Source organism: Semicossyphus pulcher, unplaced genomic scaffold, assembly GCF_022749685.1.
Source record: "Semicossyphus pulcher isolate SPU_LCO1_2020_fin unplaced genomic scaffold, fSemPul1.0.p SCAF_15, whole genome shotgun sequence".
Taxonomy (NCBI): domain Eukaryota; kingdom Metazoa; phylum Chordata; class Actinopteri; order Labriformes; family Labridae; genus Semicossyphus; species Semicossyphus pulcher.
In genome coordinates, this window is record NW_027211659.1 from 367,667 (window position 1) to 380,000 (window position 12,334).

Consider the following 12,334-nt stretch of genomic DNA (forward strand, 5'->3'; position numbering starts at 1 on the left):
ACAGCACAGTAACGAGCATTCACAGGGGTGGAGAGAGGAGATCGGCCACACATCCGTCACTGATGCCATTTAATGAAATTCCTTCCAGGTGTGGCTGATGTATCCCGTTCACAAGTATGAGACTGGCATGAGGTCAAAGTTACCTGGATTTTTAACCTTTAGCCATAAAAATCTCATCCTTTTATTCTGGAGTCAAAGTGGACGTTTAACATATGTCCTCCTCCAGGTGTTTGTGAGACACCGCGGGACAGGTAACAGACTGCAGGAAGGATGCAAAGGTTAGATTCATAGATGCTAAACGGGATCAATTATTTAATAATCAGGCAGCTAAAACGTTGGTGAGTGTTAACATGACTTTATTAAAATTTTGTACATTATTTTTACATTTTTTGTCACAGGAAGTTAAAACATTTTACAATTAAATAAGACTAAAGAGATTGAGTATATGTATACTATATACTATATACTATATATGACACTTTTACTGCATACATATTCATACCTACAGTTTTAACATGAGTCACTTCTGCTCCTTCCAACTCATCAGCAGAGTTACAGACAGAGACAGGGTCAAAGGGAGACAGAAGTGGGTTAATAAAAACAGGGACATCCCTCTATCACAGGATCAATGGAGGCTGATCGTTTCACAGACTGCTCTATTGATCCTTTCACAGATCCAGTGAGAGCACAAAGTATGACAACCAGGGGCGAAGCAGGGACGTGGTGTTGGCTGCACGTGGCTACAAGTTGGCACAGAAAAGAAGAGTTAATCTGACTGCACAGCAGGATGTCAGTGAACTGAGATCTATACAGGAAACATGATGTGCACGCAAAGGTCTGTGTGCTTTGAACCTGGGCCCAATTGACCTGTATATATTTAGTGACTTGAATGACTATTTGGTATAAAACGGTGTAGAGTGATTTCTTGACCCAGCAGCTGTGAAACAGTCTGTACTGGCAGCAACGTAATCCTTGGAGGCAAGTGCATCCAATCAACGAACAAACGTCCACTGAAAGGTCTCGTGCTCGCGACAGGCTCAGATTGTTATTCTGAGTGTCCTTACAGATGATCCTTACAGAGACAGACTTTGTGGTTAGGGTAAGATGCTTATTTGAAACCAGAAACAGCCGAAACATAGCCCTCTCTGAAGCCACCAAACCCCATGACAAAAACAATCATTTTAAATTGCTGAAAACAGGAGTGTCGCTGCCTTGATCTATTCGTTTTTTGTGTTATACAAAATTGTTTTGGATCAGAACTAACCATGTAAAACACCAAAGCCACACAATAACACAAACAAACTAGACAGAACAATGCAGCAGTAGATCAGTAACTCTCCTGTTCTGTGAGGTAAAAAAAGCTGTTTTTTCAATGGAGTCTGGTGGATCTAAAGAGGGTGGTGTAACGGCTGTTTTGGCATCTTCCTCTGTAACAAAAAGGTCTATCTCTGTAGGGATCCTTTCTGTAATGTTGTCACACACTTAGAATAACAATCTGAGCCTGTCAGTGGAAACAACAAGAACTGTTAGTGGACGACCTTTGACCCATCGAGGATTATGTTTCACTGCAGCTGGGTTTTTTTTTAACTTTTAGTACCTATTAGTCATTAGTCACCCACAATATGTAAGAAATAGGGACCAGATTTTAAGATGAATGGAATTCTCTTCAATCTCTTCACAGGCACAACCAAGCAGTGGGTCTGAGACAGAGGAGTGGGAGGTCCGGCAAGGAAAGGCGATCCAAGATTCCTTACAGGACTGAGGCGTCAGAGGGTCCTGCGGCCAGGAAGGAAAGGGATTGTGCATGTTGACATAGATGCTGAAGGAGAACACACACACACACACACACACACACACACACACACACACACACACGCGGCAGGGGGTTGTGCAACAGCGGCTGCCTTTAAAGAGCGTGTGCAGTCAGGTGGGAAATTCCCCGGTCACAGTCCCAGCATTCCAGAGAAGCCGGGTTACTGCGTCGTGCCACATCCAAGTGTCGCTCAGGTGGTGCGTTGGTGTTGCCCTTCCTGCATGTGTGTGCGTTTCTCTCGGTGACAGACGATTAATGAGGAGGAAGTCAGAATAAGTGAGGCCGTTTCAAGTTCACGACCCTCCCGTCCGAGTCAAGTTCCTCACAGCCCAAAACAGGACAAAGACGTCTGCGTGTGTGCGTCAGCGGCTTAAACACCAAAACAACAACAGGTCAGAGCGTGTGTTTGATCCCCACATGGGGTCTGAGACAGGCTCCAGCGTTCATAATGCCACTGTGGTTAGAAATACAGTGTGTGTCATTTCACAGCAGAGAACAGTCACACTCAACAAGATCACAGAGTTGGTTCAGACCTCACTGTGCTGTAACTGTTCCCCCGAGGGACACGACAAAGCAGCATTTACCTCTGTCACGCGAACACGCCGCCGTCACGTTACGCCGACAGTAAAATAATAAATATAACCGTCTGTCTCCTTCCAAGGCTTGGACCTGATACAGCTCAAATAAAGTGACATAATCTGATACAGAAAGTGGGTTAAAGACACGTCGTGCCGATGCTTCAGCGCTCGCAGAACTAATCTGAGTGAGATATGCAGTGAGTGTGTGTTTGTTTGTGAGTGTTAGGCACTGGACAGCATTGTGGATGTGAAGATCTGCTGCAGTATTTGGGGGATCTGCTTCGTGTCCATGGCTACGAAGGATCTCCCCGCTGGAAGGGTCTTCTGGAGTCTGAAACGAAAGAGGAAAAGATACAAAGTTTGGGCTTAAAAACAAGGATTGAACTTTTGTTACAGAGAGTTTCCTAAAGTAAAAGACAGACGAGTGCTTGTATGGTGTGTGAGCGGTGCTAGAAGCTTCCACTGAAGGAGAGCAGTGTGTGTGAATGAAAGGGCTGTCATTCACATGGAGGAGCTTAGAATGAGACAACAGCCACTTCCACTTCCTGTGATGGCACTGATTTCTGTTCTTTCACTCCTAAAGTAGCTCAAACATTCACAACAGTGAGCAGTTTGTCCTCCTAAGCATGAACACAGATACAAACAGTCTTCTGAGAGCGTCCGCACAGATTACATAACAGTTACCGCCTGGCTTCCCCATGACTCCAATGCTTGCAAACATATTAGTATCGCCCCTGTATCCCTGCATTTTGACTTCCATAGACTTTATATAGCTTGAACTGTCAGAGTTGACTTCTACCTGACGTTGACTTTCTCCATTATATTTCTTCAGCCGACAGCCCTGAGACAGGCTGTAATGGCTGCAATGTTATTCTAAGTGTCTGACAGCATTACAGAAGGGATCCCTACAGAGATACATGTTTCTGTTACAGAGGAAGATGCCAGACTCCAGTGACAAAAACAGGCATTTAATCTTGCAGAGCTCAGGAGTCGCTGATCTACTGCGTCCTCGTTTGGTTCGTTTGTTCGTGTTACCGTCTGACTTTGGTGTTTTAAACGGCTCATGTAGATATTTTTGAAACACACATTATGACAATCAAACAAACTAATTGAGGCACAGGTAGCCCAGCAACTCCTGACTTCTGTGAGGTTAACTTACTCTTTTTGTCAATGGAGTCTGGTTCTGCTGCAAGAGCAATGTAATCTGAGCCCCTCAGTGGCAAAAACAAGCACTTTTAGTGGATGTATTTTTAAGGCCGCATTTGCCTGTATTACATTCGTGTCTCAAACCAATACAGCGTGGTCCATGGTTACAGGCTGAGGGAATCATCTGCAACACTTCCAGAATAAATTCTACTTATTTGTCATTTAGATAAAAGAGCCTATGTTTAAAAGTACCAGAATTCCCTTAAAGACAGTAATTCCTGCTCTAGCTGTTTCCCGGGTCAGAGGCGTCTTTCTTTGCACTTCTATCCTTGCTTTCTTCTCTCTCTCTCTCTTGCTGTTCCTACTCTTTCTGAAGGTCCTTCAGCTTCAGACTGGATTCTAACCATGAGGCCAGTGGCTCCTCAATGAGTGCACTTACTCCTCTATTGTCCCGCCTGCAAAGCTCAGGACTTAATCTGGGAGGTGACAACAAAGGTCAGCAGAAGCAGAGGCAGAAGCCGTCCTTGCTGTGCTTCATGTTGACATCTAGTTGTCCTGTTTCTGGCTGCAGTCTAGTTTAACAACTTTTGCAGGATCACCAAAGATTTCTGCTTTTGTTCAGCGGGATATTGGTGTTAAAAACAGTCACTCTTGCATCTATCTATCTTCCTCCCCTCCACCTTTTCCTTCCTCATCAGCATCCCTCTTTCCCTCATCTTTTTGTAATTACTTCCTGTAATCTTTGCTTACGCTCTATTTTTCTCCCCCTATACTTATCCTTCCTATTTCCTCTTTTGCCCCCTTATGCTCCTATCTCCTTCTTCACTTCCTCACCTTTCAGCCTGATCACCGAGGGATCCAATGAAGATGGCGAAGGCATTGACCTGGGGGTCAGAGGTCAGGACTTGGGCGAAGCGCTCGGGTCGGATGCCGTAGCGCTCCAGGTTGGCGTCGCTGAGCACCACCACAAAGTGCTCGTCGGCCTCTTCTCGTGCCAGCTCCTTGATGCTGGCGTCGGTGCCCTCCAGAGTATAGTCGCCGCTCATGCAGAACTGAGAGTGGGCGTGCATGGTCTGCAGGGTGGGGGAGGAGGAGGGAGATGGAACAACACGAGGAGAAAAGGTTTAACAAGACGCAAGACTCTTTAACTGTGGAAAATGTGGACAGCTTTGTAGAAGAGTCTGAGCCTGAGAAGTACGAGAGTGGCCAATGCAAACAGCACAGAGCATAACACTGATTAGCTATAGAGTCCTATTTTTTTTTTTTCATATTTTGGGGTCTAAATGTCTAAAATAAAGTTTTGGAACTGCTCCAGTAGTTCAGCCTGCAGCAGTGAAACAGGCTGTAATGGCTGCAACATAACACTGACAGGCTCAGATTGTTCTTCTAAGTGTGTGACAACATGACAGAAAGGATCCCTACAGAGATAGACCTTTTTGTTACAGAGGAAGATGATTGTTTTAACCACAGACAGACGTTACATCGCTCTCTGCAAACACACCAGACTCCATTCAGAAAAACACTGATTTTTACCTCCCAGAACGAGCGTTACTGTCTGACCCCTGCATCTGTTTGTTGGTGTTATTGTGTGACTTCAGTGTTTTACATGGTTAGCTCAGATCCAAAACAATACAACTGTGACACACAATAACATAATAAACTAACAGATCAGGGCAGCAACACTCCTGTTTTCTGCTATTTGGACATATTGTTTTAGTCAGTGGAGTCTGGTGGATTAAAAAAGAGCAATGTTACGGCTGTTTCTGTTTGGTTTTTTTTAAGCCTTTTTTTTTTCAAAACACAAACAGCCATTCAATTTTTTTTTTAAAGCCGCCAAACTCCATTGCTAAAACAATAATTTTACCTCTCACACAGGATTTGCTTACTCAAATAATCTAACTGAGCGAGGCAGCGGTCGACCCAAAACTTCAGCGTTCTGCAAATTTTTCCATTTTTCAGTGGAGTCTGGTAGCTTTGAAGATAGCGATGTAGCCACTGAATAAAAGGAATTACTTTTGGGGGTTTTGTAGCTATCAGTCATTTAGACGCCCTCTAAAAACAGAGTCCAGGGTAAAAAACACGAGGCAGTTCAGCCAAGTTTAAAAACAATGTTTTCTCTTCAGACAAAAGAAACCGCTTTGTAAAAGATTAGATACTACTGGATGATGTATACAGCAGGAAACACTTTTGCAACATTGCAGCCTCCTGCGAGCAGCCGTATTTCTAAACGACCTTCTGAGAGTGAGAAAGAAATACATGAAAAAAGCAGCATTGTCTTCAGTATATCTAGGTATGTATGCGTGGTAATAACTGGTGCACAGGCTGATGATGAATGTGTACCTTGAGGACTTTGAGTCTCTGCTTGTTATTCTTGGGGACTTTGTCCGCTCTGACCAGCTCGATGTCGTAGCCGTCGCCTGAGTGGCCCACGATGTCGTACTGCGCAGAGAAAACATTAATCATTAATGATTTATAAAATCACATGAACACAACAACAACTCTGTGTAAATCCCTGTCGTGTCATCCGTACAGGTCCAAGTTTAGCACTTGGAATGTAAAGACGCAGGTGTGATGGTGCAGCGACGTCACATCGTAACTTACACCTGCACTGCAGCATGTTAACCCCGTCATGCCAGCATGCCTCCTATAGACCATCCATCACAGCTGGCTTACATAAGCCCGGATCCGCCTGGCGCTGTGGGCTCCGCTCAGCTATTTCAGACCACAGGTATTATGTATATGTGCTATTTCTAATAAGGACAGCTGTGACTGCGGCGCTCGGAGGTATGCGACTGTGTGTCTCATCCGGCTGTAGCGCTGTTGCTGGGTCGGACGCGTGTTTACTTAATTTGTTGTGACCAGAGTCAGAAGTTTTTTCTACAACACCGACATGTTTTAGTTTTAAAACGGGTCTGATGGATGAAATAAATAAGAGAGGAAACTTTAATTTTTCAGCCTCATGTTTCATCATGTTGTCTTTATTCACATGCAGAGAAATCCTCGATAGATTTGTATGTTTGACCTCCAAACATTATTGGATGTCTTACATTTTAATACACAGAAACACACACACAATGTAGGACTGCAGGTAGCACGGGCACACACACACGACACGTGTTATTGTTATCAGATTCACTTTTATGTAACGACTGTTACGCAAAGAGAGAAGTCACGCTGACATGTGATGATCTGCAATGATGTGTGTGTGTGTGTGTGTGTGTGTGGACGCTGATATGTGATCAGTATTAGGTTGGGTTGTGTGTCACTGAGGGGCCAAGAAGTCTGTCTCCCATCCACTCCCACTCCCCCTCCTCTCTCTCTCTCTCTCTCTCTCTCTCTCTCTCTCTCTCTCCCTCTCTCTCTCTCTCTCTCCCTCTCTCTCTCTTCTCTCTCTCTCTCTCTCTGACTTCCTCGTTTGCATCATCCTGCTCTCCTGGCTCAGATTGGCTCCTTACTTTATGAACACACAGGATCAAGATCTTAACGTTGTTCCCCATCACATATTTCCTTCGGCCAAGTTATTGCTGTAACCTCAATGAGTTTTGGTTTCTAAGACTTTCTGAGGGCGAGGGAAAGGTGGAGGATGATAGGTGGACGGAGTTTATTGACCCAGATAAAGTCTCACATCACCAAGTCGTGAGAAAAGGACAGATTTAAGAGATTTGATCTAATTATTGTTTGTTTTATGGCTGCTCATACCGACACTGTTGTACTGTGTGTGGAAGCCTTCTGACACGATCTTTGAATACAAATCTTCGCTCATGTTTCACCCATTTCAAAACAGACCCACAGACAGCAGGAGACTGTGCGCCTGTTTAAACTGATCAAACATAAAAACTGTAACAGCTGTTGCATTCTTTCTTTTTGCTATGGAAAGCTTCGGTTTTAAACTTTAACATCATGAAGTTAAAGATTTGTCGATGACAAAACGTGGAGTTTAAAACAGGAGGACAACGCTGAGGTGGACCAACCTGGCTGTGAGACATTGTAGTTTGTTTGTTCCTGTTTTAAATGATTTAATAAAAACAGCTGGAGCATAACCTTCCTCACCTCCATAATCACTAGGCTGTATTGATGTTATGGAAATTTGAAGATGCTAACATGACTGCCTTCCATCACCTCATTTATTCAGAAAACACAACTTAACTGACTGCATTCAATCATACTGCATCTAAAGCTCATTCTTAGTAACATCTTGTAACACACAGACGATGTTTGGTGCGACTTGCTCACCTTGAACTTGTGCTCGTAGCTCTCCAGCGCCTCCATGACCATACACACGGCCTCCATGGAGCGCTCCAGCCTGCCGTCCACGCCGTTGAAGCGGTACATGCTGCCCGACACGTCCGCTAACACCCGCAGACGCTTCGGCTTCTGCTGAGGACTGCCCAGCTGGAAAACACACAAAATAACACAACCAGACACAACATGTTTAAATCAGCAGCTACAAAGGGTTCATTTAAAGACGACACCTACTTTGGAAAGTGTTTTTGTGGTATTTGATGCGGCTTTCTTAAAATAACATCAACTCGAGGCCCAGATTTCAAAACTGGCAGCAATGGCCTTCAGGCCAGACCAAAAATATGCAGCGCTCGGAGCCAGACGAGGTAGGAAAACATGGCAGCATATTATGGTTAGAGTGTGTTAGCATGATAAGTGTGGGAACTATCTCTGTCTCTGTGTGCAGACTCACACCAGCACACATGACAGCAGGAGAAATGTCTACAAACTGTGTGTGAGCAGAAACACGGAGAGTAAAAATAATCTCACACACACCGCTGGAATGTAGCGTCTGTGAGATAAAGGTCAGAATTATGTGTGTGAGTCTGGGTGTGTGTGTTTAAAGGTGTGGCTCAGGGAGAAAAAAAGGCAGACACACACACCTCTGGGTCCAGCTCTCCTCTGCGTTTATATATCGCCTTCTCTCCGGTCAGACCGTCGATGATTTTAGCATCATCCAGATCTCCTAGAGCCTGGTTCTTCAGCCACTGCCGCTCCTTCCCCTTAGCCTGAAACACACACACACACACACACACACACACACACACACACACACACACACACACACACACACACACACACACACACACACACACACACACACACACACACACAGACTTTGAGAGCACGTTATGTACCAATCAACCAAATAATTAAACACATTTCAAAATCAGTCTGGGGAGGATGGTTGATTGTTGGTGGGGCTCTCAGCGGCGACAGATTATGAAACGAGGCAAAAACTCCAGACAGAAACTGAAGCTGATTATAAACAAGAAAGATTTACAGCAAATACAGAGTTAGTATACTGCGAGGAGAGAGCTGACAGCATGCTGCATGAGCATGCATAACAAGATGCTATCATCACAGTCAGTAAGTAAGTAAGTAAGCAAGTAAGCAAGCGAGTAAGGAAGTAGGGAAGCAAGTAAGTAAGTAAGTGGATAAAAGGGCAAGTAAGTAAGCAAGTAAGCAAGTAAATAAGCAATCGAGTAAGTGAGTCAGCAAGTAAGTAAGTCAGTAAGGAAGCTAGTGAGTAAGCGCGTAAGTAAGTAAGGAAGCAAGTAAGTAAGTAAGCAAGCAAGTAAGCAAGTAAGCGGATAAGAGGGCAAGTAAGTAAGTAAATAAGTAAGCAAGTAAACAAGTAAGCGAGTAAGTGAGTAAGAAAGTAAGCAAGTAAACAAGTAAGAAAGTAAACAAGTAAGGGAGTAAGTGAGTAAGAAAGTAAGCAAGTAAACAAGTAAGCAAGTAAGCGGATAAGAGGGCAAGTAAGTAAGTAAATAAGTAAGCAAGTAAGTAAGTAAGTATGTAAGTAAGCAAGCAAGAAAGCAAGCAAGCAAGCAAGCGAGTAAGCAAGTAAGGAAGTAGGGAAGCAAGTAAGTAAGTAATTAAGCGGATAAAAGGGCAAGAAAGTAAGTAAGTTAGTAAGCAAGTAAGCAAGTAAACAAGCAAGCGAGTAAGTGAGTAAGCAAGTAAGTCAGTAAGGAAGCAAGTGAGTAAGTAAGCAAGTAAGAAAGCAAGCAAGCGAGTAAGCGAGTAAGTAAGTAAGGAAGCCAGTAAGTAATTAAGTAAGTAAGTAAATAGGTAAGCAAGTAAACAAGTAAGTGAGTAAGTGATTAAGCAAGTAGGTAAGTAAGTAGGTAAGTAATTAAGTAAGTAAGTAAGTGAGTAAGCGGGTGAGCTGTTACACCTGTTACACTGTGTGAGACTGAAACACCTGACCTCAATAATGACCACAGGTGTCCACTGACTCTTGGTCGTATAGTGCAGCACCTTTCCTCCCACCTTGCCCTCTGAATAAAACACACTGGGAGGCCTCTTCGCAGCTGTGACCCTGTTTCTTAAGATCTCCTTTCACTTTTTTCCGCGGTCCCTTTGAAGGAGGGAGGAGAGAGGAGGAGCACTTTCTCCTGTGCTCAGTGCGCTCTCTGAGGAAGGAGCGCTCCTTTACCGGACAAAAGAAAGAACACGAGCCGCTCCGACGCGCCCAGTTTGGGTCACACACTCAGTCCTAACAAAAGCCTGCAGTGTTGATATTCAGTGTCGAGTGTGTGCTGAGGTATTTTTACATAACACATGACGTGTGTACACGGTCACATGACGAAACATCTTTGATAAGAACTGACAGACAGAACAAAGGTATGAAGATGGATAAGTAGGTGCAGGTGAGCTTTAGATGTAAGGATGAGGCGTGTTGGAGAGTTGTGTCAGAGCAGAGTGCTTCATCCCATCATGGTCACATATAGAGTAGAGCTTACAGTGCAACAGGTGTTTTACTGTTTAATATGCAAACATATAACTAACTAACAATTCATACAGTACAGCAGCATATATAGATACCAAGAAATAATAATTACTCACCCTGGAAAGAGGGGCAATAATCTTAGAATATTTGTCAGAATATTATCTTATATTTTCTAATATTCTGTAATATTTTTAAGGAGCATGTTGCAGTTGGAAAGTCGTTGTTAAGGTTACACACCACGTGTAGTTCTGTGCAGTTTCCTACCCATCTATCTGTAAGCAAGGTGAACACAGTGTTTATTTCTATTATTATTATTATTATTAATACTTCTAGTATACTAGTTCTTACTCTCGGTTGCATTTTTATCACTGATTAGTTTGACTCATTTACTGTCATTAAGTCTTCATGAGTCTCTCCTCCCGTGTGATGTCTCTGCATGGTTTCCTGAGAACTCCTGACAGGTGAGTTCACCTCTGCTATGAGTCATTTTCTTGGTTAATAAATAATCTTGGTTCCCGAATCTCCCCCCTGGGGATCAATAAAGGATTATCTTAAAATAAAAGAATGCTTCGAATTTCAAGGGCCAGGTAGTAGAAAGAAATAAGTGGTGTATGGTTGATTTCATACTCTGAGACGCTCGATAAAAACAGGCCCAGGTGTGAACATCTGGCAAGCCCGTCCATTGTTGAGAGATGAATAGAGGGGCTTTCCTCAGGGAGACTCAGGCGGGTGGAAACAATACGGTACCAGTTTATTGAAAGCTTGCCAGCTAGTGTACAGAGTGTGTGTGTGTGTGTGTGTGTGATTCCTTAAATCACTCTTCAGGTATGATAAAAATAAGATGACCTCACAGCGACACGCCTGCTGGGGAGGTATAATCTCCATCACGTACAGCGGGGAACAAGACGCCCGGGGCGACAGGGACACATACAAACAATAACCAACGTTCAAAGCCAGCGCAGGCATGGCTGCAAACACCTGGATGGAAAACACACACACACACACACACACACAAATATCCACCCACCACAACATATACAAAAAGAGCTTCACACCTGGACAGGAGCGCACGGCTCAGTTTCGCTGCTCTGTAATCATTCTCACGTGCTGCATGATTTTACTCTCGTTACACACACACACACACACACACACACACACACACACACACATTTACTCGACCAATCAGGAGGCTCCTGTGGGACAGCGCCCTCTCCTTCCTGTCCGAGCATCACATCAAAGGGGTTATATGAGGTCAACTCATTGTCATATACTGACTTCACAGCCTATGAGTTTAGTCTGCCTTCTGTCTGCCTGTACAGAAAGTCTTCACTGACTCCTTAACGATGAAGACAGAGTGAGTCTCTGAACCGCCGTCCCCACAGGTGTCATTGTTCTGCCTCGTTCTAAAGTCTTATAATATGTGTTGATCACAACAGTGACCTCTGTGTGATGGGGTGAAGCTGACCTGCAGACTGTCCAGGATGATGCGCAGGGACTGAACCTGTCTCCTGACAGCGCTGGAGAACCGCTCGTACGTGGAGGCGTCGTACTCGCTCATGTCGATCTCCTTCAGCCTGAGAGGGACGGAGAGAGGAAAGGGAGGGGGGGGAGAGAGGGAGCGGGGGGAGAGAGGGACGGAGAGAGGGACGGAGAGAGGAAAGGGAGGGGGGGAGAGAGGGAGCGGGGGGAGAGAGGGACGGAGAGAGGAAAGGGAGGGGGGGGGGGAGGGGGGGAGAGAGGGACGGAGAGAGGAAAGGGAGGGGGGGGAGAGAGGGAGCGGGGGGAGAGAGGGACGGAGAGAGGGACGGAGAGAGGAAAGGGAGGGGGGGGGGGGGAGGGACGGAGAGAGGGACGGAGAGAGGAAAGGGAGGGGGGAGGGGGGAGGGGGGGGATACAGAAGACTTGACTCAATATGTTGAAGCAAAACACAGACGTTCGATCATTTAGTTTCTCTTTTGCCTTTCAGTTTCAGCGACATCTATCTCCTCTGACCATCTCAGAACTTTAAACACTTCTCTTTACGTTTAGTTTACATTCAAAGCTGCAGGTGTGACTGCA

The 12,334-nt window shown here is 44.7% G+C and overlaps 1 protein-coding gene across 1 annotated transcript in view; it reads right to left on the bottom strand.

Annotated features, from left to right (window-relative positions):
* Positions 1-378: 378 nt before the first annotated feature.
* vwa8 (von Willebrand factor A domain containing 8) overlaps positions 379-12,334 on the bottom strand; it is a 61,963-nt gene continuing 50,007 nt past the window's right edge. Inside the window, exons 40-45 of the mRNA XM_069663552.1 lie at positions 11,742-11,850; positions 8,421-8,546; positions 7,771-7,929; positions 5,878-5,976; positions 4,372-4,610; positions 379-2,722 (exon numbers count right to left, since the gene is read on the bottom strand). Coding sequence (XP_069519653.1) covers positions 2,614-2,722; positions 4,372-4,610; positions 5,878-5,976; positions 7,771-7,929; positions 8,421-8,546; positions 11,742-11,850 — 841 coding nt within the window. The 3' untranslated portion in view covers positions 379-2,613. The remainder of the gene's footprint in view (positions 2,723-4,371; positions 4,611-5,877; positions 5,977-7,770; positions 7,930-8,420; positions 8,547-11,741; positions 11,851-12,334) is intronic.